Genomic DNA, 22,885 nt, shown 5'->3' with positions numbered 1-22,885 from the left:
TGCCTCAGAAGTGCTGTCTAGCTAGTCAGCTCACTAGGATTTGGGGCCCAGGTGTTGTTTTGATCTGTAGTGCACAGCTCTATCAGTTTGTGTTGTCTCATGCCTAGTGCATTCAGCTCGGTTAGACTGTATCAGTAACACTTCATGTCTTTAAGCATTTTGATGCTCTCATTTCTGTGCATGCTGCCTATTAAGACTGTTTTAAGACTTCAAACTTTGATTCTTCTAAGCTGGTGCAAAAAGTCTTTGATGAGCCTGATCTTGATGAATCTTGCCGTGCCAGTGCTTTTGATGTCTCTCTTGAGAAATCTACTAAATAAAGACTAGAGCAGGGAAAAGTTTGCTGAATTTAGATCATAATATCATGTATGTGCTCACATGCAAGAGTTCTGCACGGGAAAAGTGATGCTTCATAGTGGATATGGGGATACTTTATGAAATATTGTTATGTTGCTGTGTGCTAAACTATGTGATTTTAATTTCAAGAGAGATTTTAAAGAATAATAACAAAGTTAATAAACCATTATATGCATATTTACTGTCATGGATGCTGAATACTTAGTATATGTTAGCAGTAACTGACTACTAACCTAATTATGTTAATTTATGGTTTTTGCCTTCAACAGAACCCTCAGATAACATGCGTGAGATCCTTCAGAACGTTGCCAGATCTCACGGCGTTTCCAACATGAGGAAGCTTGGCCACCTGAACAACTTTGTTAAGGTAGTGCAACTTTCATTTTAGTGACAAGAGAAGATCATGACCAGGTCTGCATGGAATCTGAAGGCTTTCTTCACAGTGTTTGCACTGATTTTGAGGCGAAATACGCTGAATGTAAACATGGTTAAATTAAGTTTAAATTCACTCTTATTGATCGCTGAAAGCATTGTTATATTAGCCAAAAAATGCTTTTCGAGTTCTGCAGCCGTATATTCTGAGTGGCCCTGAGCTTGATCTGCATTGCATGAACTCATTTTTGTATTGCAAAAGCTTTTAAGGCAAGACCCAGGGTAAAAATTTAACTATTAGATTTCACCATACTTCCCCACTTGATTAATCAGAGGACATAAATGCAATTGTTTTGTAATACAGGGATGTAGTACATGCTTAAATATGAAAATTATTATTGTTATATTAAATGTGCACTAATTTTGTTAAATTTAGTTTGATAAATTTTGAGATAGTGATTTTGATATAGTGATTAGGTATCTAAATATAAGGTATTATATAGAAACTAGTATCTAGTTGATAGTTTGAGGTTGGATATATACTTTGGGTTTTGATTCCACATTTACCCGCATACTTAAAATATATGTACATAAAGCGTTATACACTATATAGCGAATCTCAAATGCATGATTGCTCATATCATTGCAAAATGTAACTATATTATCGCACAGCTCTAATCTGCTAAATGTGACTATAAGGCAAAGAAGATATTAAGTAATTATAAACATTAACATCATAATTTGCTATATAAATAAATTTAATTTTATTTGACTTGACAAAGGGGGTGTTTTTTGTATTTTTTTATAATGCAGTGTTTTTAAGGCCTGGTCCTGTGAGCAGATCTGTAACACAGTAAACAGCAGCAGGCAGTGTGTGTGTGTGTGTGTGTGTGTGTGTGTGTGTTGTCGGGTTGTTTGTCTTAGTGGGCGCCTCCTCTCGCTTTCACTTTCTTTCTGAGCGAGCTTGTTTTGTGTGTGAGAGTTTCATCTCAGTGGGACTGAGGTTACATGTAAGACTGTTAGTGCAGAAGTAGGTGTGTGTGTTTAAGTGTGATTTTCTCAGCTTTGGTGAATAATAACTCAAGTGGTGTGTGTGCATGAGTGCTGTGTGTGGCCTTTTAAGGATGCTGTGATAGAGGAGATCTAATCCTCACCGAGGGTCACATGACCCCTTCTGACTGCCTGAGCACTGACATCATCATAAACACATACATATGCAAGCTCAGCCTGCCAAAGTCGTTACGCTCCTCAGTAACACACACACACAAACATGTTTAGGAGACTAATTTTACACTGTGAGGTGTGCTCAGTGCAGTTGTTGATGTGTCTGTCTCACTTTTTATTTCTGGGTTCAATTTATGCATCTCATCAATTTTTGCAACTTTGTGCGCATTCGAAATAGCTTTAAAATAATTCATTAATTATAAATGCATATTTTCTGTCGTGGATCCTGATTGGTTGATACAACATTCCAGTTGCTCTAAAATACTCAATATATTATTACATATATTACATGTCAGAAACTAAATGTTCTAGCGGGATGATGACATTTAATGAATTAATCATTTTATTATTGTTTGTGAATTTATTAGTTTTATTTTAATTGTTTTTATTTATTGAAGAAAAAACAGTAATATTGTGAAATACAATTTTTTTTTAATATGTTTTAAAATGTAATTTATTGCTGTGATGCAAAGCTGAATGTTCAGCATCATTACTCCAGTCTTCAGTGTCACATGATCCTTCAGAAATCATTCTAATATGCTGATTTGCTGCTCAAGAAACATTTCTGATTATTATCGATCTTGAAAACAATTGTACTGGTTAATATTTTTGTGGAAACTGATATATTTTGTTCAGTATTCTTTGATGAATAGAAAGTTCAAAATAACAGCATTAACATAGCATATAAACATATTACTGTCATTTTTGATCTGTTGAATTCATCCTTGCTGAATAGAAGTAGGCCTATTAATTTCTTAAAATCTTTCTGGCCCTAACTTTTAAACAGTAGTGTACACTGTGAGCATTATTATATATTAATGCATCAACCATTAACAGCCTGATGAACTCTCTGACTTGGTGCAAGAATATTTCTGATGAGCATCTCTCTCTTTCTCTCTCAGCTCCTGAACAGTGTAAGTCACTGTGAAGAGAAATTAGGATTTACATACGAGGAAATCATCATTTGGTAAGTAGAACTATATCTCACTGTGTTCCAAAACCTAGTGAGCTCGTTGCTGACTACATACTGTAGACAGCTGCCTTCTGAGATTACATCCCAAACATCATGGAATCTCACGGATGACTGATTTGTAGTGCTCTTCTGGTGTTTTCCGTTCTCTCTTTATTGTTTTAGTCTGCGGGTAGCGTTGCTGAATGAGGTGAAGGAGGTTCGGGCTGCAGGTTTGAGAGCACTAAGGTATCTGATCCATGATAGTAGCGTCCTCCAGAAAGTTCTTCAGCTGCAGGTGGATTACCTGATCTCCAGGTGAGTCCGCACACCTGTTTTGTGTCCTCAGTGTTTTCCAATTCCATTAGGTTTAAAATGATTGACCACAATGATTGATACAATCAGATGAAAGCAAAACTTGAACCAGATTGAGCTGTATGAAGCCAAACTGAATTAGTTTCATAATTGACAAATTTTGCAACATTAGTGGTGTTATTGAACTGAATTGAATCAACACTGAAATGACTTGAGCTGAGTAACGCTACTACTGTCTTCAGCAGAGCTGCTTATAAATGAATCTGTTTCATTGCACTGAATAAAGACACTATTGGCTTTTTTAGAGCTGCTTTACAGCAGAATTGGAATCAGTGTCATATTTGATGAAGTTTGCATCAGTATCTGTTTCTATCGTCCTGTTTCATACACATTTTGTATGACTCATATCAGAAACAAGTGAAGGAAATGGCAAATTTTTGAAAAAAATAAAATCCCTTTTATTTGCAAAAAGTTTTTGTCCGCTTGAGGTGTTTTTTGACTTGTGCAAAAAAGAGTTGATGCAAATAACGGGAGGTGGAAACACATTTACCAAATAAATGTGCATCAAAAAGTCACTTGACTTTGCGCGTACTTTGGCATAACTTGATTAACCAGCAGATCGATCCTGTTGCACATCATCTGAAATGTTGTTATGGTCGTTCTTAAATGTCAGCGTAAAGTCTGTCGTCAAAGTATTTCTGTCTTCCATCACTGTGTTCCCAAACAGCTCCGAAAGCAATGAGCGCATTTATTGTGTTTCGTCTGCTCGTCTCCTCTGAGGCACAAGTTATTTATTATATGTGACCCTGGACCACAAAACCAGTCTTAAGTGTACATTTTTCAAAATTGAGATTTATACATCATCCGAAAGCTGAATAAATAATAATAAATATAATATATATTTAATAATAAACATAAGCTTTCCATTGATGGTTTATACAACTATTTGAAAATGTGAGGTTGATAAATAATAATAAATTTAATATATTTTTAAAATCATCTTTAAAGTTGTCCAAATGAAGTTCTTAGCAATGCATATTACTAATCAAAAAATAAGTTTTGATATATTTACAGTAGGAAATTTACAAAATATCTTCATGGAACATGATCTTTACTTAATATCCTAATGATTTTTGGCATAAAAGAAAAATTAATAATTTTGACCCATACAATGTTTTTTTGGCTATTGCTACAAATATACCCCAGAGACTTAATACTGCTTTTGTGCTCCAGGGTCTCATATGTAAAAATGATTATATTCAGTGGCTTCTTCTGCTTTTCTTAGTGATATCTGGTTTGATGTTTTGTGATATTTAGTGCCAGTTTCTCAGGAAGTGATGTTTTATGTGATTATTCCAATTTGTGCACAAGTTAAATTCACAACTTTGGATGGAAACATAGCTATTGATTCTGTTATTTTCCTGTTTATTACTATAAAGCTGCTTTGAAACAACCTGTACTGTCTGTTATAGAGAGCTCTATAGAAATAAAAGTGACTTCCCTTCACAAAACAAAGTGATAATGTAGATGCACTACTGTCTTTTGCCATATTTCATCTGAGATTTATGAAATAATTAGCTTGCCTTCAGTGTAAAATTAAAATGTGATCATACTTGACCTTCAGCCTCAGTGTCCTGGTCAGAAAGCCTCAGATGAGATGTTTGAATGTCTCTGATGTGTTGATCTGTGTTCAGGTGTATTGACATTCAGCAAAGTAATGAGGTGGAGAGAACTCAAGCCCTCAGACTGGTCAGAAAGGTATGATCGATCAGTTTAACCTGTGTATGGTTTTTGTGTTGGGTGACTTTAATCTCAATCTGTTCTTTTCCCGGTTCAGATGATAACAGTGAACGCACAGCTCTTCCCCAGCTCTTTGACAAACTCTCTGATTGCGGTGGGGAGCGATGGGCTGCAGGAGAGAGATCGCATGGTTCGAGCCTGCATCGCCATCATTTGTGAACTTGGTGAGTTAGAAGTCACGTTTGTTAAGACAAGCATCACTATTATTACTATTATTATTATTTCTCACACTTGAGGTTAGTTTTAAACTCTAGGCAATGCGTTTAGAATTTTCAGAATTCTTATGAAATATTAATTTGAAAGATTTGAAAAGTTTTATTTTCAGAATTTTTTTTAATGTAATATAAGACACTTTTTTTCTTTTAACTACTTTGATCTTTGCCATTAAAATAGATTTGCTAAAAATATTCTATTTATTTTCTTAACTTCTGTCTTCCATTTTATACATACATATTTATATACATATACATTTGCACACACACACACATATTATATATATATATATATATATATATATATATATATATATATATAAATATATATATATATATATATATATATATATGTGTGTGTGTGTGTGTGTGTGTGTGTGTGTGTGTTTATATATTGTATATATATGTGTTTCAATTTTTTGTGGGGGTGGGGGATGTTGTGTTTTAAGATCATATATATATATATATATATATATATATATATATATATTTGTTTGTGTTTTTTTTGTTTTGTTTTTTTTGTTTTTTTGGTGGGGGTGGGGGGATGTTGTGTTTTAAGATTTAGTACAATTTAATGTTTGTACTGTATGATTTTATGGATCTTTATGGATGAGATTTTAATAGATGAAAAATATCTGGCTTGATTGTTTTTTTTTTTCCTTTATAATAATAATCCATGAAATGTTTTAATAAATTGTTACATGATTATTATTGTCATGATGAGCTTTGAAAAGCACATTTTATTATACAACAGTAATCTGTTTCTGCCATCATTTAAGTTAAACTAAATCTGTATTTTAGCAGTCTGTAGATAAGACCTTTTTTTGGTGCAAATGATCTCTTGTCAAAAAGAGGAGGTTTATGTGGACAGACATTCACACAAAGAACATGCAAACTTTTTAGCGACATGTATCTGGGCATCTAAGTTCATTATCAATATTGTAGATTTATGTTGTCAGTAAATGTCAGTATTGATTTATCACCCAGTCTTATATTATTTTATACGATATAGGAATTTGTCGTATACATGTATATTGTTTATATATATTTGTTTGGTATGATTGTATTCATCCAGCACTGAAGAACCCAGAGATTGTGGCCCAGCGGGGGGGTTTGAACACCATCCTAAAGAACGTCATCGACTGCCAGCTGAGCCGCATCAACGAGGCCCTGATCACCACCATACTGCACCTGCTCAATCACCCGCACACACGCCAGTACATACACGCCGATGTTGAACTGGAGGTATGTGTACATGCAGCAGCACACATGTTCACTGGGGAGCAGGTTTAACCTGGTTTGCATCATTCCTCATTGACTTTTCCTCTTCTCTGTTCCTCATATAAACTCATTAAAAGAGTAGTTCACTTCCAGAATGAAAACCTCATGCAAACCTGTATGAGTTTCTTTCTTCTGTTGAACACAAACAAAGATAGTAGTTGATGAGCACCATGACTTCCATAGTATTTTTTTTCCTGCAGTGGAAGTCAGTGGTGCTCATCATGTTTGTGTTGAACAGAAGAAAGAAACTCATACAGGTCTGGAACAAGTGAAGGGTGAGTGAATAATGATGGAATTTTCATTCTGGAAGTGAAATACTCCTTTAAGGTTCTAAGTGAAATTTAAAAAATGTATAATAAAAGTTGTCTGACATTAGTATATGGTCTGTTTTTTTTTGTTTTTTCAGCAAATTCTTGCACCTTACACAGACTTTCACTACAGACATAACCCTGACACAGCAGAGGCACAAATCAAGTGAGTTGTGTGTTTATATTTTGATTATATATCTGTATCTTAACAAATATGTAAAATATGATTAAAGATGTTACATTAAAAATAAGAATTAAAAATGATTACATTTTAAATGATTGATTGTATTGAAAGTTTTATATATTAATTAGTGCTCCTGTAGCTCAAGTGGTAGAGCATTGTGTTACGAAGCGCAAGGTTGGGGGTTCGATCCCCGGGAACACATGATAGGTAAAAATTGATAGCCTGAATGCACTGTAAGTCGCTTTGGATAAAAGCGTCTGCTAAATGCATTAATTTAATTTAATTTAAATTTTAATTTAATTCATTTGACAACATTTTTGATACGTTTGTTATACTTTGATAAGTATTTTTGTTTACTTTTATTCCATTTATTTGTTGGTGCGTTTATTTATTTATGTAAAAATCATATTTAAGTCAAAATATTATTCATTTAAAGTAATATTGAAAACAGTTTTTTTTTGTATTTTGACTTTTTAAAGACAAAATTGTTAAATTGTTGTAAATATTATGTTGAAAGGATATTGATTAAATTGATTGATTGATGTTATTAATTGTTTTTGCTGTGAATATAGCCATTGCTGCTGACATGGTGATAAAATAACTCCAAACATTTGTATAAAAAATATTTTAAATAACAATTAAAAATAATTATTATATTTTAATTTGGTTTACATTTCAAAAGTGTTTTAGATTTTATTCTCTTTTTATTTATAATAAATAAATGTATGTATGTATTTATGTGTTTGTTTTTGTGTGTGTGTGTGTATGTATGTATGTGTTTGTTTGTGTGTGTGTGTGTGTGTGTGTGTATGTATGTGTTTGTTTGTTTTTGTGTGTGTGTGTATGTATGTATGTGTGTATACAGTGGGTATAGAAAAGAATCACCCCCCTTTAAAATAATCACATTTGTTGCTTTGAAATGAAGATGGACACAGTTTTTGTTTTATCCAGCTGTATTTACTCAGTGCAACTTATAACATCCAAGTGAAAGATATAACACCAACATGTCAGGAAAAAAAACAGAATCAAATCAAATCAGTTCAAATCACCCCCTCCTAAAAATGACTTGTAAACTCAGTCAGGTGTAGCTAATCATCTTCTCAACGGCACACAGAGCATGTGTGTTTCTGACTGTTTTATGAATCATTGTGTCCTATAGGGAAGACAGAGAAGCTCGTTTTTTATCCAGTAAAATGGCTATTGTTGCAGCCTTCCGCTCATGGTCAGGTATGAAATCTACCGCATCTTCATCTAAAGAAGTTCTTCACTTCTGCTCTTCATCCCTCTCCTCTGCTGTTCTCCTGCAGGTATTATAAACCTGTGTAAATCAGGAAACTCAGGGGTCCAGTCTTTGATAGGCCTGCTCTGCATACCAAACATGGAAGTCAGGGTGAGTTTTAAATGATTTAATTATGTGACATGTTTAAATGTTTCTTGAGCTGCAAATCAGCATATTAGAATGATTTCTGAAGATCATGTGACACTGAAGACTGGAGTAATGATGCTGAAAATTCAGCTTTGATCACAGGAATAAATTACATTTTAAATATATTCAAATAGAAAACAGTTGTTTTAAATTGTAATATTTCACAATATTCTGTTTTTACTGTATTTTTTGATAAAATACAGTATTTACCTACATATATTTTAACTGAAACATTATAGTGCATTAGATTAAACATTAAGTGCATTAAATGCCATTTCAGTGATGATTTGGAGAGATGATTCACTGTCAATTTATTTTTGTGTCAGCAGAAAGCATTATTAGAAGTCATGTACGAGATCTTCAGATTGCCTGTTCCTATAGTGACAGCAGATTTTGAGGAAGCGCTGCACAGCGTGGGTAAGAAGCACCTTGATTCATAAACGCTTTACATCTGATCAGAAACACCTCACTGACTGCTGTGGAGGAGTGTCTGTAAACTCTGTGCTGTTTCTCTTTCTGTCTGGGACGTGCGTTTCATGCTAATGTTTGTGCCGTTCAGACCCCAGCAAGTTTCAGGACAGCTGGAGACTCTCTGATGGGTTTGTAGCTGCAGAAGCCAAAGTCATATTGCCTCACAGAGCTCGATCCAGGTGAGACACAGAGCCTGACTGTAATACTGGAGTCTTCTGGGTTAAATCTTGTATTCATGCTCTTCTGTTGTCCTTCACCAGACCAGACCTTATGGACAACTACCTGGCACTACTGCTGTCTGCCTTTATCAACAGTGGACTACTGGAGGTGTATAATCACAGGATCACTCGATGGATGCTTGATTAACTTTTCTGGAATGGATCTGTGATGTTTTGAATGATAATGTTTTTGTTTGCTCAGGGTCTGGTGGAGGTGGTGACCAGCAGTGATGGACAGATATCAGTGAGAGCCACCATACTGCTCGGAGAACTTCTGCACATGGTACTGCATTACTCCAAAATCACCTTTTTACACTCCATAAATATTTATTATGGGGCCATGAACTAGTGTTATGTAATATTTATTATTAGGCAGCTAATTGTGTTTTTTTATAAATTGTTCACAAATGTAATTCATGTAACATTGTAACAGTTCTAGTTAGTGAACATTGTTGATTTATTTTCTTTATGGAAGCAGTGTTGTTATTGTTAACTAAAACGAAAATGAAAACTGCTAAAAAAAAAAAATTGGTAACTGACAAAGCTGAATAAAACATAAATCTTAAAAATGTATATTTTAAATATAAATCATAATGTTAAAGTTGCTAAAACTTAAATGAAAATGAAAGATGTTGCCTGGGCAACTAACTTAAAATAAGTTTAAACTGAAAAACTAAAATAATAAAAAATTACAGCTAACTAGAAATAAAAACAAAATTAACAAAAATTAAAAGCTGAAAACAGAAAAATAGAAAAGCTAATTCAAAATTAGTAATAAATGCTATTTTATTTAGTAGTACTAAAATAACACTTTATGGAAAAAATAAAAATGCAGAAAATCTTTAATGATCCTAAAACTTCTTTCTTATATATATTAACTTTTGACCATAAATTAAAATGAAAAACAAAAGGTAAAAGTTGTTGGAAGATGCACCATAGTCACTGATCTGTTATTTACTTTGTACATTTTGTTTTACATTTTAATTTAAACCATATATTATGTTGCCATTGTAAAAATTTTAATTTGTTTACTTGCTAAAGTTAGTTTTGCTCTTGTGTTTGTCACTTGACGAGTACATTTTAGACTCACCTTTGGGCTGCTGTATAATTTTCCCTTTTAGCCTTTATTTTTGGAGCTAAAATGTCACATTTGTTCACCCGTGTCTTCATAATAGTTCTCCTGTTTTCCAGGCCAATACGATTCTTCCTCACTCTCACAGTCATCATCTGCACTGTCTGCCCACGCTAATCAACATGGCTGCTTCCTTTGACATCTCTCAGGAGAAACGGCTGTGAGTGCAACGATGCAAACACACACACAAACAATAAACCGTAAGCATGTGTCCAACAGGATCAGGCCATTCATTTTTTCTTTTCTTTTCAATCTTGTGTTTTCCAGACGTGCCAGTGCAGCTGTGAACCACCTGAAGCGTTTCCACGAAAAGAAACGTCATGGCCCCAAACCTTACAGTCTTTACCTGGATCACATCCTGCGCAGGACGTCCAACTCCTCTCACAAGAGAGAGCAGCACCAGCGTGCACAGAAGGACATCTTTATTATGAAGGTACACACACTACATGTCACTATATCCAGATCATTTCACCCCAAAAATCAAAAGGAAGAAAGAAGAAATTAGATTTTGTTATAAGAAAATGTTGCCTAATTTAGGACCATTAAGATTTTTGGAGTTGTCAGATGATTTTAAAGACACTCAGACACATTTAAAATCAAACTCCCATTACTGTAATGTGATACAAATATGACATTTGTTGTACTAGGTTGAATTTTTACTATAAAATATATTATTTGTATTGAATTAAAAAATGCATTACATGTAACATTCTGTTAAATTAATTGCATTGATGAACGTTTAATTACATTAATATGAATCACCTTTGACTAATTGGAATTAAACATTTAAAACATACAGATGCATTATGGTATTGACAGTTTGTGCAAACAAAAATATTTAAATAATTTATTTAAATATATTTGTTTATTTAATGATTCTATCAATAGGCTTCATTTATATATGCAAAAAAAAACATTTATTTAATTTAATTTAATTTGTTTTATTTTGTGAAATTCATGCACTGAATATATATAATAATTTCATATAATAAGGTACAACAGAAGTTTCTGAGTTGTTTGTGTGCTGTAGGACACTGAAGAGGCACTGATGATGATCTTGAGGGACAGTCAGATCCTCAGTCACAAACAGAACCTGGACTGGAACTGGGTTCTGATCATCACTATACTGAAGGTAAAAGAGAGAAACAGGCCCAACTCGAGCTTCCTGATAGAATGATATCGTAATGCTTCCTACATACTGTAAAGTATATCGTCTACTGCCTTCTATGTTTGAAAAATAGTATGTAAAGCAGTAATGATGAACAAATTATTCATAGAGAAGAATGCTAAATTGTTGTGACTTGATGTTACTACATTGCGTGTTTAATTCAGGAAATTATATGCATTTATTCCTGAAATAACAACTTTTGCATTTTTATTGTAATTTCATGTAAAAATGTCTCATGTAGCAGTTACTGTAAATCAAATGGTGAGTGAAGAAGCGAGACTTACATACTGCATATTTCAGAAATGGTAATGTGCTGTTACAAACAGAGCAATACAGTGACCCCTGACACTATTAAAAGTCTGAATGTCAGTGCATTAAATAAAATAACAAACCAAGTGGCATTTATTTAATGAAAGAAAGGTAATGCCATTTTAAGCTAAAAGGCAAGGCAGTTTTAATGCAATTATAAGCAAAACATTTTATCAAAAGTAATTATAATTCATACTTCTATTCAGCAAACCCCAACTGTTTTCAACATTGAAATTAATAGATGTTTCCTGAGCAGCTTATCTGTATATTAGAGTGATTTCTGAAGGATCGTGTGACACTGAAGACTGGAGTAATGATGCTGAAAATACAGCTTTGACATCACAGGAATAAATCACATTTTAAAATACATTCATATAGAAAACAACTATTTTAAGTTGTAATAATATTTCACAATATTGCAGTTTTTACTGAATTTTGATCAAATAAACACAGCCTTGGTGAGCATAAGAGACTTCTTTAATCTTATTGTGCTGTTTTTCCTTTCTAGTGGCCAAATGTGAACCTCAGAAACAACAAGGACGAGCAGATGCACAAGTAAGACCAGCATGTGCTGACCTATCATGAACCTCATGTGCTCTTGAGTCACGTTTCTTGAGAAGCACTAACCTCAGACTACATCTCTGACCTCTGTGTTTGTCTGTAGGTTTGTAAGGAGGTTGCTGTATTTCTATAAGCCCAGCAGTAAGCTATACTCGGCTCTGGAGCTGGATCACGCCAAAGCCAGACAACTGACGGTAGCGGGCTGCCAGTTCAACCAGTTCCTCTTGGATTCAGAAGAGGTGAGAAATGAAGACCTTTGAGCCTTTTCTAAATTACTCCAAAGGATGCACAGCAGCAGTTAAGTTGGTTAATGTTCTTCTGTTTCTGTAGGACGGTCAGGTGTATCTGGAGGAGCTTGTGAAGGATATCGTCCAGTGGCTCACATCCTCTTCTGGGCTTAAATCTGAACGCAGTCTCCATAGCAACGGCCTCCTCAGCACCCTCAGTCAGCACTACTTCCTGTTTCTGGGTACTCTGTCTGCACAGCCGGCCGGAGTCAAAATGCTGGAGAAATGTGGCGTATTTCAGTGGTGAGAAATTTTATGTTTAGTATCTCGGTAAACTTTATTATTCTGGCATGTGAAAAAGTACTGATAACAACACATTCATAATAAATGTGACCCTGGAGCACAAAAGCAGTCTTAAGTCGCTGGGGTATATTTGTAGCAATAGCCAAAAAAACATTGTATGGGTCAAAATTATAAATTTTTCTTTGATGCCAAAAATCATTAGGATATTAAGTAAAGATCATGTTCCATGAAGATATTTTGTAAATATCCCACCGTAAATATATCAAAACTTAATTTTTGATTAGTAATATGAATTGCTAAAGACGTCATTTGAACAACTTTAAAGGGGATTTTCTCAATATTTTGATTTTTTTGCATCCTAAGATTCCAGATATTCAAATCTATCTCAGCCAAATATTGTCCTATCCTAACAATGGCACATTTTTTATTCAGCTTTCTGATGATGTATAAATATCAATTTTAAAAAATTGACACTTAAGCCTTGTTTTGTGGTCCAGGGTCACAAATGTACCACAGTAACATGTTCAGGAAAAAAAACACCTTACAAAAAATGTCCAGCAAAACTAGAAAATTAGTGCAAATTTGCCACAAATAGATTACCACAGTTATATACATTGGAAATTTAGAAAACATATTTGTTTTCATTTTTAACTTTACTTGTGTGATAATATCTTGGCATTAAATTAGAAATCTAGTTAACTCTGCTGTGCAAGTTTTTGTAATACAGCGGCTGAGAAGGTGACGGCAAATTTTGTCGATCTCTCAATATTTTTTTCCATCTTTTTTTTTTTTTTGTTTTGTTTTGTTTTTTTTATTACCCCAATAGACGTTTACCCAACTGTGATACTTCCACTTCTGAGAATCCTGAAATGTGAAAAGGGATGATAAGCTGCAAATATGCAAAAAGAAGTGGGGGGGGGGTGTTTTTTGGTGGAGTGTTAATAATATTTTACTACAGTGAATTTTGTGGTTATGTTAATACTATGGTACCACAGTAAACCGTGTGAGTTGAGCTTGTGCTCGATGAAAAACCAGGATCACCTGCTGAAACTAACGGTCTCCACTCTGGACTACAGCAGAGACGGACTCGCGCGAGTCATCCTGTCCAAGATCCTTACGGCCGCCACTGACGTAAGATCACGTTATGGCTGCACAATTAACCGAATTTCTAATCGCGAGTACAATTATGGATGCTACATTATGTAATCGTTCAAAGCGGCAATTAATTGTTCAAAGTCCACTTACGTTATTCTGCGTGCTTAAGATGCGTTTTTTTCTTTCTACATGTTATCTTAAGGCATTATTTTAGTTTTAGTATCACATTATAATACCATTCATATTTTTACTTTTTTATAATTTAAAGAAGAAACCAATCCGATGTATAGTTGACATTTGAGGCTTAATGCTATAGAAAAGTACTAAAAGTTTTTTAGTTGGAGTGTTTTCTGTTTTTTTATTTTTTTTTTTAATTTAGGAATGCGGTTTGATGTTGCATTGGTATAAACATCATTCAATGTAAATTGTGATACACATCAATAATCGCAATTACAATTCCAAGGGAATAATCAACAATAATGATTTTTGTCATAATCGTGCAGCCCTACTAAAACTTAAAACTAAATAAAAAACAGAGATATATATATATAAAAAAAATAATAAACTAATAAAAATGAGAAAATGCTTAAGAAAATGACTAAAACTTGAACTAAAAACCCTGAAATATTACTATAAATTATAATATCTCAGTGAAACTAAAATAACGCTGTCAAACAAATAATCGTGATTAATCGCTTCTTAATTTATATTTTTTTTTTGTATAATATATTTGTTTGTATCTTGTGTATGTTTGTTTTTTTTTTATTAATATAAATGCTGGTTTGTGTATATTTTAGTGATGTTTAGTTTGTATATAAAATATATTTATGTATAATATAAGAACATAAATATATAAATGTATATACATGTAAAGATTTTCAAAATATATACTGTATGTGTGTGTATTTATATAAAAAATAATAAATGTACACAGTACACATACATATATTATGTAAACAAAAACTTTTATTTTGGATGCGATTAATTGCGATTAATCATTTGACAGCGCTAGTTTTAAGTCTTTATTTGAAAAACATAAAATAAACAAGATTGTTTGACATTTAAGAGTCGCTATATGACAGTGATATCCATCCTATAAGATTCTTGTCAAACCTTTTCAGGCGCTTCTGACTGTATAGTTGAATATAGATTGATATCAGATGAACTTTGTAGCAATTCTACTTGTTTGTAATGTAACAGAACTGCCGTATGTACGCCACCAAACACCTGCGTGTGCTGCTGCGCGCTAACGTTGAGTTCTTCAGTAACTGGGGGATGGAGTTGCTAGTCACACAGCTGCATGACCACAACAAAACCGTCTCCATGGAGGCGCTGGACATCCTGGACGAAGCCTGTGAAGAGAAGGTAATCAGCATCACCGCTGCAGGAAGTCCTGTGGCTCAGTGGTAGAGCATTGTGTTAGCAGCGCGAAAGGTCACACATACTGATAAAAAAAATATATATATATAGCCTGCTAAATGCATAAATGTAAATGTAAATCATTAGTTCATGTAGTTTCAGATATGAATATATATGATGAATGTCTAAATAGTTTGGTAATGATATGTTAAGCATTAAATAATGTAATACTTAGATAATTTTATAAAACATTACTCACGATGCTGACTGATTTGTATCAGTTAAATGCGTTTCTTACAGCAAGTCTAATGCTCTTTAATTCTGCTGTGTTGTGATGACTCCAGGCCAGCCTGCACGCTCTGATCCACATGAAACCAGCTCTGTCTCACCTGGGAGAGAAAGGCCTCCTGCTGCTGTTGAGGTAATGCAGTATTGCTTTTCAGTTTAAGAATGTTTACTACTAAAAATAAAACTTTTAGCTAGTTTCTCGTTTCGTTTCGTTTTATTTATTTATATAGCGCCTTACAGGCTACACAGTAGTTCCAAGGTGCTGTACATTACAATGGAAAGCAAAAAAACAAAAAAAACAAGACAACAACATAAAAACTCAAACTGGTGTTCATGAGGGAACTGCAGGAGGTCTGTAGAAAATAAAAAATATAAATAATACAATCAAAATCAAACACTTACTAAAAATCTGAAATGTGTATATTATGTATGTGTATGTATGTATGTATATATATATATATATATATATATATATATATATATATATATATATTATATATCTGTATATATATATTTATATATATATATATATATATATAAATTTTTTTTTTTTTTTTTAATTTTTGAAATTCTTGAGCTATTTTTATATTTCTGGCCAACACTAAAACTTTATACTGCATCACACTGACTAATAGTGACGTGAGAATTGTTCCTCACTTTTTTTTTTTGATAAAAATTAGGGCCTAAAATAAGCATTTCTATGCGGTTGTGTGATATTGAAAGCAGTTTTGGGTTGATCCTCAATCAAAAATATCTATTTTGTCATATGCATTCATTATATATTTCCGTTACTGTGATACAGAATTATCATACAGAATTGTTATTGCATTTTGGTCAATATAAAAAAAAATATATATATATTTGGTTAATCTCATGTCATATGTTTTCATATTTACTTTAACTTTTTAATGCAACTTTCATTTTAAATGAAAAAATATGCATGTAGAATTAGCAAAGATTTTGCAAAGGTTTTATTGGTGCTGCAATAATCAGCACATCATTCATGTTTTGAATTAATTGTTTAAAGAAAGCAAGCAATTTTTGATAAAAGTCCAAGTGGATTTGACTTCAAACTAAATGTGCCATCATGTAGACATCATTTATGATAAACAATTATTCATTAATAGAATGAATTTTTATAAATTCTTTTTATGAAGTTATTGAGTTATTGGTATAAAATGACATTTTTAAAAAGCTCATAAGTTGTAAGTCATCTGCTAAAAGAATAAATGTAATGTGCTAAATGTCTCTCTGCTGTCCTCTGTAGGTTCCTGTCCATCCCAAAGGGCTTCTCTTACCTCAATGAAAGAGGCTACATCAACAAACAGCTCGATAAATGGCAGAAGGTGAAAGCCTCAAAGCAGTGACTCTCTCTCAGCCTGTGTCTGTGTGTTTCTCTTGAATGCAGATGCATTGAGCCGTGTGTGTTTTTGCAGGAGTATAATCTGAAGTATGTGGACATGATTGAGGAGCAGTTGAATGAAGCTCTCACAACATACCGCAAACCTGTTGACGGAGACAACTACGTCCGCCGCAGCAACCAAAGGTCTTAGCACTCCTTGATAAAGGACTTGTGAATAAAGAAGTCCGTTATTAATATAGTAGCAAATTACCATTACTACTGCGCATACTTCAAGGGATAAAATAATAGTTGCATCATCATTTACTCATCCTCAAGTTGTTCCAAATCTTCTGTTGAGCACAAAAGAAGATATTCTAAAGAATAATTGATGGTTGCCATTGACTTGTATAGTATAGAAAAAAATACCATGGAAGTCAATGGCTACCGTCAGCTGTTTGGTTGCCAACATACTTCAGAATATTTTCTTTCGTGTCCAGCAGAAAAAAAGAGACTCAATGAGGAATAGAAAAATAACAATTTTCATTTTTGGTATCCCTTCAGTGTTAATGATTTGAACAGGTCTAGCTAAAATAACACCGTTATGAATATATATTAACATAATGTATGCTTTTTTTAAATCAAAGCATTTATCTCATAGGTTACAGAGGCCAAATGTGTTTCTCCCTGTGCATTTATATGGGCAGTTGGTCCATGATAAAACCGGCTGCCTGCTGCTGGAAGCTCAGGTACACAATTACACTTACGCTGCTTGCTATGTTTGTTCTTGTGCACTTGTGTGTTAATCTCTGTGTGTTTGTTAGGGTGTTATCCCGGATCTCAGCTTCACAGTTCGATCTCCAGTGCTGGATAAATGGGAAGGCATTAAACAGCTGAAGGCGGCGCTATGGGCTCTGGTCAGTGATGGTTTTTGCATACTGTTTGTGCTAGGATCTCCTTGAATGTCTCTGGTTTTATTGTAAGCAAGTTTTTTTGTTTTAATATTAGTCTTTTTTTAATATTTCAGGGCAACATTGGCAGCTCAAACTGGGGTCTGAACCTCCTACAGGAGGAGAACGTGATTCCAGATATTATTGCTCTGGCTCAGCACTGTGAGGTTCTGTCCATACGTGGGTAAGACTGCCTAATATAGGAATGTACTTGAACAGAATCTGTGGGAACAATACAGATGCTAGCAAGGGGCAGATATGTAACATAGTGTAATCCAGTATATATTCATTCTGTACGACCCAATCTTTCAAGGTCATGACTTGCTAAAATGTCTGCAAGCTTGATGTAAAAAAAAAAAAAAAACATATGTTTACATGCAGTTTGAGGTCAGTAAGATTCTTATATGTTTTGTTAAGAAATTAATACTTTTGTTCAGCATGGATCCATTAAATTGAATAAAAGTGACAATAAAGACATTTATAATTCTATTTTAAATAAATGCTGTTCTTTTGAACATTCTATTCCGCAAAGAATCCTGAAAAAAAATCAAAAATTTTAGCATATTAGAATGATTTCCGAAGGGTCATGTGACACTGAAGGCTGAAGTAATGATGCTGAAAATTCAGCTTTGCATCGCGGGAATAAATTACAATTTAAAATATATTCAAATCGAAAACGGTTCTTTCCAATTATAAAAATGTTTCACGGTATTATTGTTTTTACTGTATTTTCACTCAAATAAATGCAGCCTTGGTGAGCAGAAGAGACCTTTCAGAAACATAAAAATCATACTGACCCCAAACTCTTGCACTGTAGTGTTTAACCAGAAATTCCTTAAACATTGATAATTTGAACTTTGTATGTCAAACAGCAGCATTTTTTCTATTTTACAAAGTTGAGCACTTTGACCCTCTCAGTATCTTTTTGATTTGCCAGAGTGTTCCAAGTTTGACTGTGGACTGCTACCTTAAATAATAGTAGTCCAGATAGCAATAAACTGGCAGCATATATTCAGTAAGTAACAAGCAGGGCTGTCTGTGCAGTACGTGTGTGTATGTGCTGGGCGTGATCAGCCGCACACGGCAGGGCAGTGATGTGCTGAAGGCTTTGGGATGGGACTCGGTTCGGCACAGTCGCAGGCAGCAGTGGCCTGTCGTCCCTGATGAAGTGGATGCTCCGCTACCCAGCGAACTGTCGTCAGTGCCCAGCACACTCAGCCTCAACTCTGAGTCCACCAGCTCACGCCACAACAGCGAGAGCGAAGGTCAGCCCAGTGAGTCAATGCACATGCTTAACATGTCAACATGAAAGAATATTTTTAATCTGTTTTTCCTCTTGTTTGCAGGTAAAATATCTAAATATCCTTAAATGAGATAGATTTAGTAGTTGCATAATTGTTTAGAGAGATTCTATCGTCAATTATACTTAGTATATTGATTATTTTGCACCACATCTCTAAATTCACTAATTATGCCAATGGAGTAAGATTAAATTTTTTTTTACTCTTTCAAGATTAATTCTCTAAAAACATGTTACATTTTTATTTTTATATATATATATTTCGTTTATATTTTTTTATCTTGTTTAAAGTAAATTGACCTTGTTTAAAGGATGTTTACATTAAGTTATACATTTAGCAGATGCTTTTATTTAAAGCAACTTACAAAAGAGGAACAAAAGCAATTAGTCCAAGAGCCAAAAAAATTTGTAATATAGCACAGGTATTCATAATAAACCTCATTTGAAAGCAAGCTTGAGAGTTTTTTATTTTTTCATAAATTTTTTTGCGGAAAATGACAAAATACTGATTGACAGAATTATTTTTTGAAGTGTGTTAAGTATTATTTTTGTGCTCTTTAATTGAAACTCTGGTTTCACTCACTAGTATGTCAGATTATGCAAAAAAATTGGGTTATGAATTGTCATGCTGATTGTAATCAGTATTATTTTAGTATTATTTATTAATATTTTGAATGAGCTTTTTTTATATTTTCAGTGTTCATTTTAATTTTAGTTTTAGTAATTTTGTTATGCTTTTTTATTAAGTTTATTTATTATAATACTTATTTAATATTTACTAATTTTAGCACTTCACCTAAACTTTTTTTTTATTTAGTTACCTAAGCAAAATTTATAATTTGAATTTAAGTTTTTCCATCTTTAGTTTTATTTATTTCAGCTTTATTTCAGTTAAAGGGATAGTTCACCCAAAAATGAAAATTTGATGTTTATCTGCTTACCCCCAGGGCATCCAAGATGTAGGTGACTTTGTTTTTTCAGTAGAACCCAAATTATGATTTTTTTTTTTTTTTTTTTTTTTTTTTTTTACTTCAGCCATTGCAGTCTATCAGCAGTACAATGCTTGGCAATGGTAACAGAATCTGTGAGAGAAAAAAAAAATATGCACAGAAAAATCCAAATGAAACCCTGCGCCTCTTGACGATACATTGATGTGTAAAGACATAAAACAATTAGTCTGTGCAGGAAACTGAACAGTATTTATATTGTTTTTTACCTCTGATTCACGCAATGTCCGAACCTTCACAGCAACCTTCTTCTTGCTTTACGGCGGATCCCAGACTTATAAGTGCATTACCGCCACCTATCTCTCAAGTGGACCATTGACTCTCCTAATTGAGATTGTAGATAGCGTGTTAATGGTCCACTTGAGGGATAGGTGGTGGTTAAAATCGTAATTCATGTTCTACTGAAGAAACAAAGTCACCTACATCTTTAATGCCCCGGGGGAGGGCAGATAAACATCAAATTTTCATTTTTGGGTGAACTATCGCTTTAAGACCATTTTTAATAGTTTAGTTAAAAACAGGCACACAAACAAGTGTATGCATAAATAGTCGTTCCGATCTGTTGTTTTATGTTTTTCATCCATTGTGATACTGTACTTGTCGCTCTTAGGTTTGTATTTTGTGGATGACGATCGCGAGGGTTTGGACATGAACGAGGACTCTTCTCTCAGTATACACACAAAAACCTCAAAGGACAGAAGCCCCTTCACCATCCTGACCCCTTCACATCTCCGAAACCGCTTTCTGAACTCCCTGTCTCTGCCCATTAAGAAGGGGCGGAGCCCCAGTGACACTAAAGGCATGACAAACGCAGGAAAATCTCCCGAGGAGCTGCGGCTCATGCGGCGCAACCTGACCGCAATGGAGCTCTCGAACTATTCTCCATGCCACTCGGGGCAGAGCGAGGTCTTTTATAACGGCAGTCGCATGCTCCGCAGCCCAACGGTCAGCCTTGAGACTTCGTTTGTGGGTGTAAAAGCACTAGCAGAGCCGTACGCCACCGAGGGATGCCTGGATTTGGAAGGCAGAGGTCAACATAAGGCCGTGACCCCGGGTGATGGTCACCGGGAGCGGAGCAGCAGGGAGCGTTTGACCTGCGACGGCACGTTTAAGAGCCGCAGTCATAGCTTCAACACGGACACGACCACCAGTGGCATCAGCTCCATGAGCTCGTCCCCTTCCCGAGAGCCCGCCGCCTCCATCGCCATGGATACGGACTGCGCCAGCCTCAACACGGTGGTCAGCGCCAAAACTGTGAAAGTGCAACACTCGCTCAGTCCTAAGTCCAGTCACAACCACATCCTGTTGTCCAAGTCCAATTCCACCTCGCTGGTTCCTCCGGGGTCGTCGCACACGCTGCCGCGCAGGGCGCAGTCGCTGAAGTCGCCCTCCGTGGCCACCATCAAGAGCCTGGTGGACTGCAGCTACATGTACACGAGCCCGCGTGATGCGCTGGGATACGCCACGCTGAAGCGCCTGCAGCAGCAGAGGATCCACCCGTCTCTCTCACACAGCGAAGCGCTGGCGTCTCCCGCTAAAGACGTGCTGTTTACAGACACCATCACCATGAAAACACGCAGCCTCGACTCACGGCTCACCCCACGCAGGTACACAGCATTCACTTCTACTTTTTCATCTTTCATTTAACTGCTAAATATGTTACATATTTATCTTGGAGAATTTTACATGTGTGTATACATATGGGTGAATAGTACTAAAAAAAATTTAAACCGTATTTATAGATCATGGTAATTGTTTTTACTCCCTTTATGATAATTACATTGGAATTGATCATTAGTGTCTAATTTAGAATCTGAAATTACATTAAGGTTAATAAGAATGTGTAATTTTTATTTCATGTAAATAAACAACAACATTTGTAAAATACTACAGTATTCATAATAAACTAGCGTAATAAATTAATTGCTAATAATAAGCAAGCTAGAGAGCTGTTTTTTATTATAGTTTTATTGATAATATTGAGTAATATATTGATTTGTTTTTTTTTTGTGTGCTTTTATTTAATATAAACTATTATATTTCACTCATATAGTATGTCAGATAATGGAAGTAATTGGGTTATGCTATTAATCATGCTTGATTGTACTATCATGTCAGATTATTTTAGTATATACCATTATTATTATTATTTTATTTTTAATATTTATTTAATATTTATGAAATATTAAATTTCATGTTTATTTATTCATATTTTGTTTAATATTTGGTCATTCTGTTTATTAAAAAATGGTAATATTTTAATAAATTTAAATTTTAATAAAAAAATTAAGGCTTTATGATTAATAACTATACATCAATTATGGAAATTATTGTTAAAGTAATTACTGTACATTAATGTATTAACTACATAAATGAGAATCTAAAAAAGTAGCACTAAGATAAATAACTATAGTAGTAGAAATTTGGTGGGAAATGTCTTCTAATATAATAAAAATAATGCAAATATATTAATTATAATATAAATATATCACAGTATGATTAAATATAATTTAAGATGTTTTTGTATAATTAAATATATTTAATTTAAAATTATTTGTTGGTGTTTTTTTTTTTTTTTTTTTTTTTGTTTTTTTGGACGTTCATTTGAGATTTGTTGTATAATTAATTTTTTTTATTTTTTTTTTTTTTTTTTTTGGACGTTCACCTGTATATGGAAGTGCAATTGAAGCTCAGGGTGTTTTTTGCTGGTTCTTAGGTGTTCTGGTAAAA

At 34.0% G+C, this 22,885-nt stretch overlaps 1 protein-coding gene across 2 annotated transcripts in view; it reads left to right on the top strand.

Annotated features, from left to right (window-relative positions):
• LOC109100094 (rapamycin-insensitive companion of mTOR-like) overlaps positions 1-22,885 on the top strand; it is a 32,254-nt gene that overhangs the window by 498 nt on the left and 8,871 nt on the right. Inside the window, exons 3-31 of one of the 2 annotated variants that reach the window (XM_042752420.1) lie at positions 627-724; positions 2,856-2,920; positions 3,089-3,220; positions 4,912-4,975; positions 5,055-5,181; positions 6,305-6,474; positions 6,917-6,984; positions 8,162-8,229; positions 8,310-8,392; positions 8,758-8,845; positions 8,988-9,078; positions 9,160-9,226; positions 9,320-9,400; positions 10,309-10,409; positions 10,517-10,682; positions 11,280-11,381; positions 12,235-12,281; positions 12,391-12,526; positions 12,618-12,817; positions 13,822-13,948; positions 15,113-15,277; positions 15,616-15,692; positions 16,827-16,905; positions 16,996-17,105; positions 17,560-17,647; positions 17,723-17,815; positions 17,926-18,032; positions 18,893-19,113; positions 20,766-21,762. In XM_042752420.1, coding sequence (XP_042608354.1) covers positions 627-724; positions 2,856-2,920; positions 3,089-3,220; positions 4,912-4,975; positions 5,055-5,181; positions 6,305-6,474; positions 6,917-6,984; positions 8,162-8,229; positions 8,310-8,392; positions 8,758-8,845; positions 8,988-9,078; positions 9,160-9,226; positions 9,320-9,400; positions 10,309-10,409; positions 10,517-10,682; positions 11,280-11,381; positions 12,235-12,281; positions 12,391-12,526; positions 12,618-12,817; positions 13,822-13,948; positions 15,113-15,277; positions 15,616-15,692; positions 16,827-16,905; positions 16,996-17,105; positions 17,560-17,647; positions 17,723-17,815; positions 17,926-18,032; positions 18,893-19,113; positions 20,766-21,762 — 4,018 coding nt within the window. Of the gene's footprint in view, positions 1-626; positions 725-2,855; positions 2,921-3,088; positions 3,221-4,911; positions 4,976-5,054; positions 5,182-6,304; positions 6,475-6,916; positions 6,985-8,161; positions 8,230-8,309; positions 8,393-8,757; positions 8,846-8,987; positions 9,079-9,159; positions 9,227-9,319; positions 9,401-10,308; positions 10,410-10,516; positions 10,683-11,279; positions 11,382-12,234; positions 12,282-12,390; positions 12,527-12,617; positions 12,818-13,821; positions 13,949-15,112; positions 15,278-15,615; positions 15,693-16,826; positions 16,906-16,995; positions 17,106-17,559; positions 17,648-17,722; positions 17,816-17,925; positions 18,033-18,892; positions 19,123-20,765; positions 21,763-22,885 lie in introns of both variants that reach the window. The other variant, XM_042752410.1, reaches the window with a different exon arrangement.

The sequence above is a fragment of the Cyprinus carpio genome, chromosome A5, assembly GCF_018340385.1.
Source record: "Cyprinus carpio isolate SPL01 chromosome A5, ASM1834038v1, whole genome shotgun sequence".
Classification (NCBI taxonomy): Eukaryota; Metazoa; Chordata; class Actinopteri; order Cypriniformes; family Cyprinidae; genus Cyprinus; species Cyprinus carpio.
This window is presented reverse-complemented; position numbering and strand designations above follow the sequence as displayed.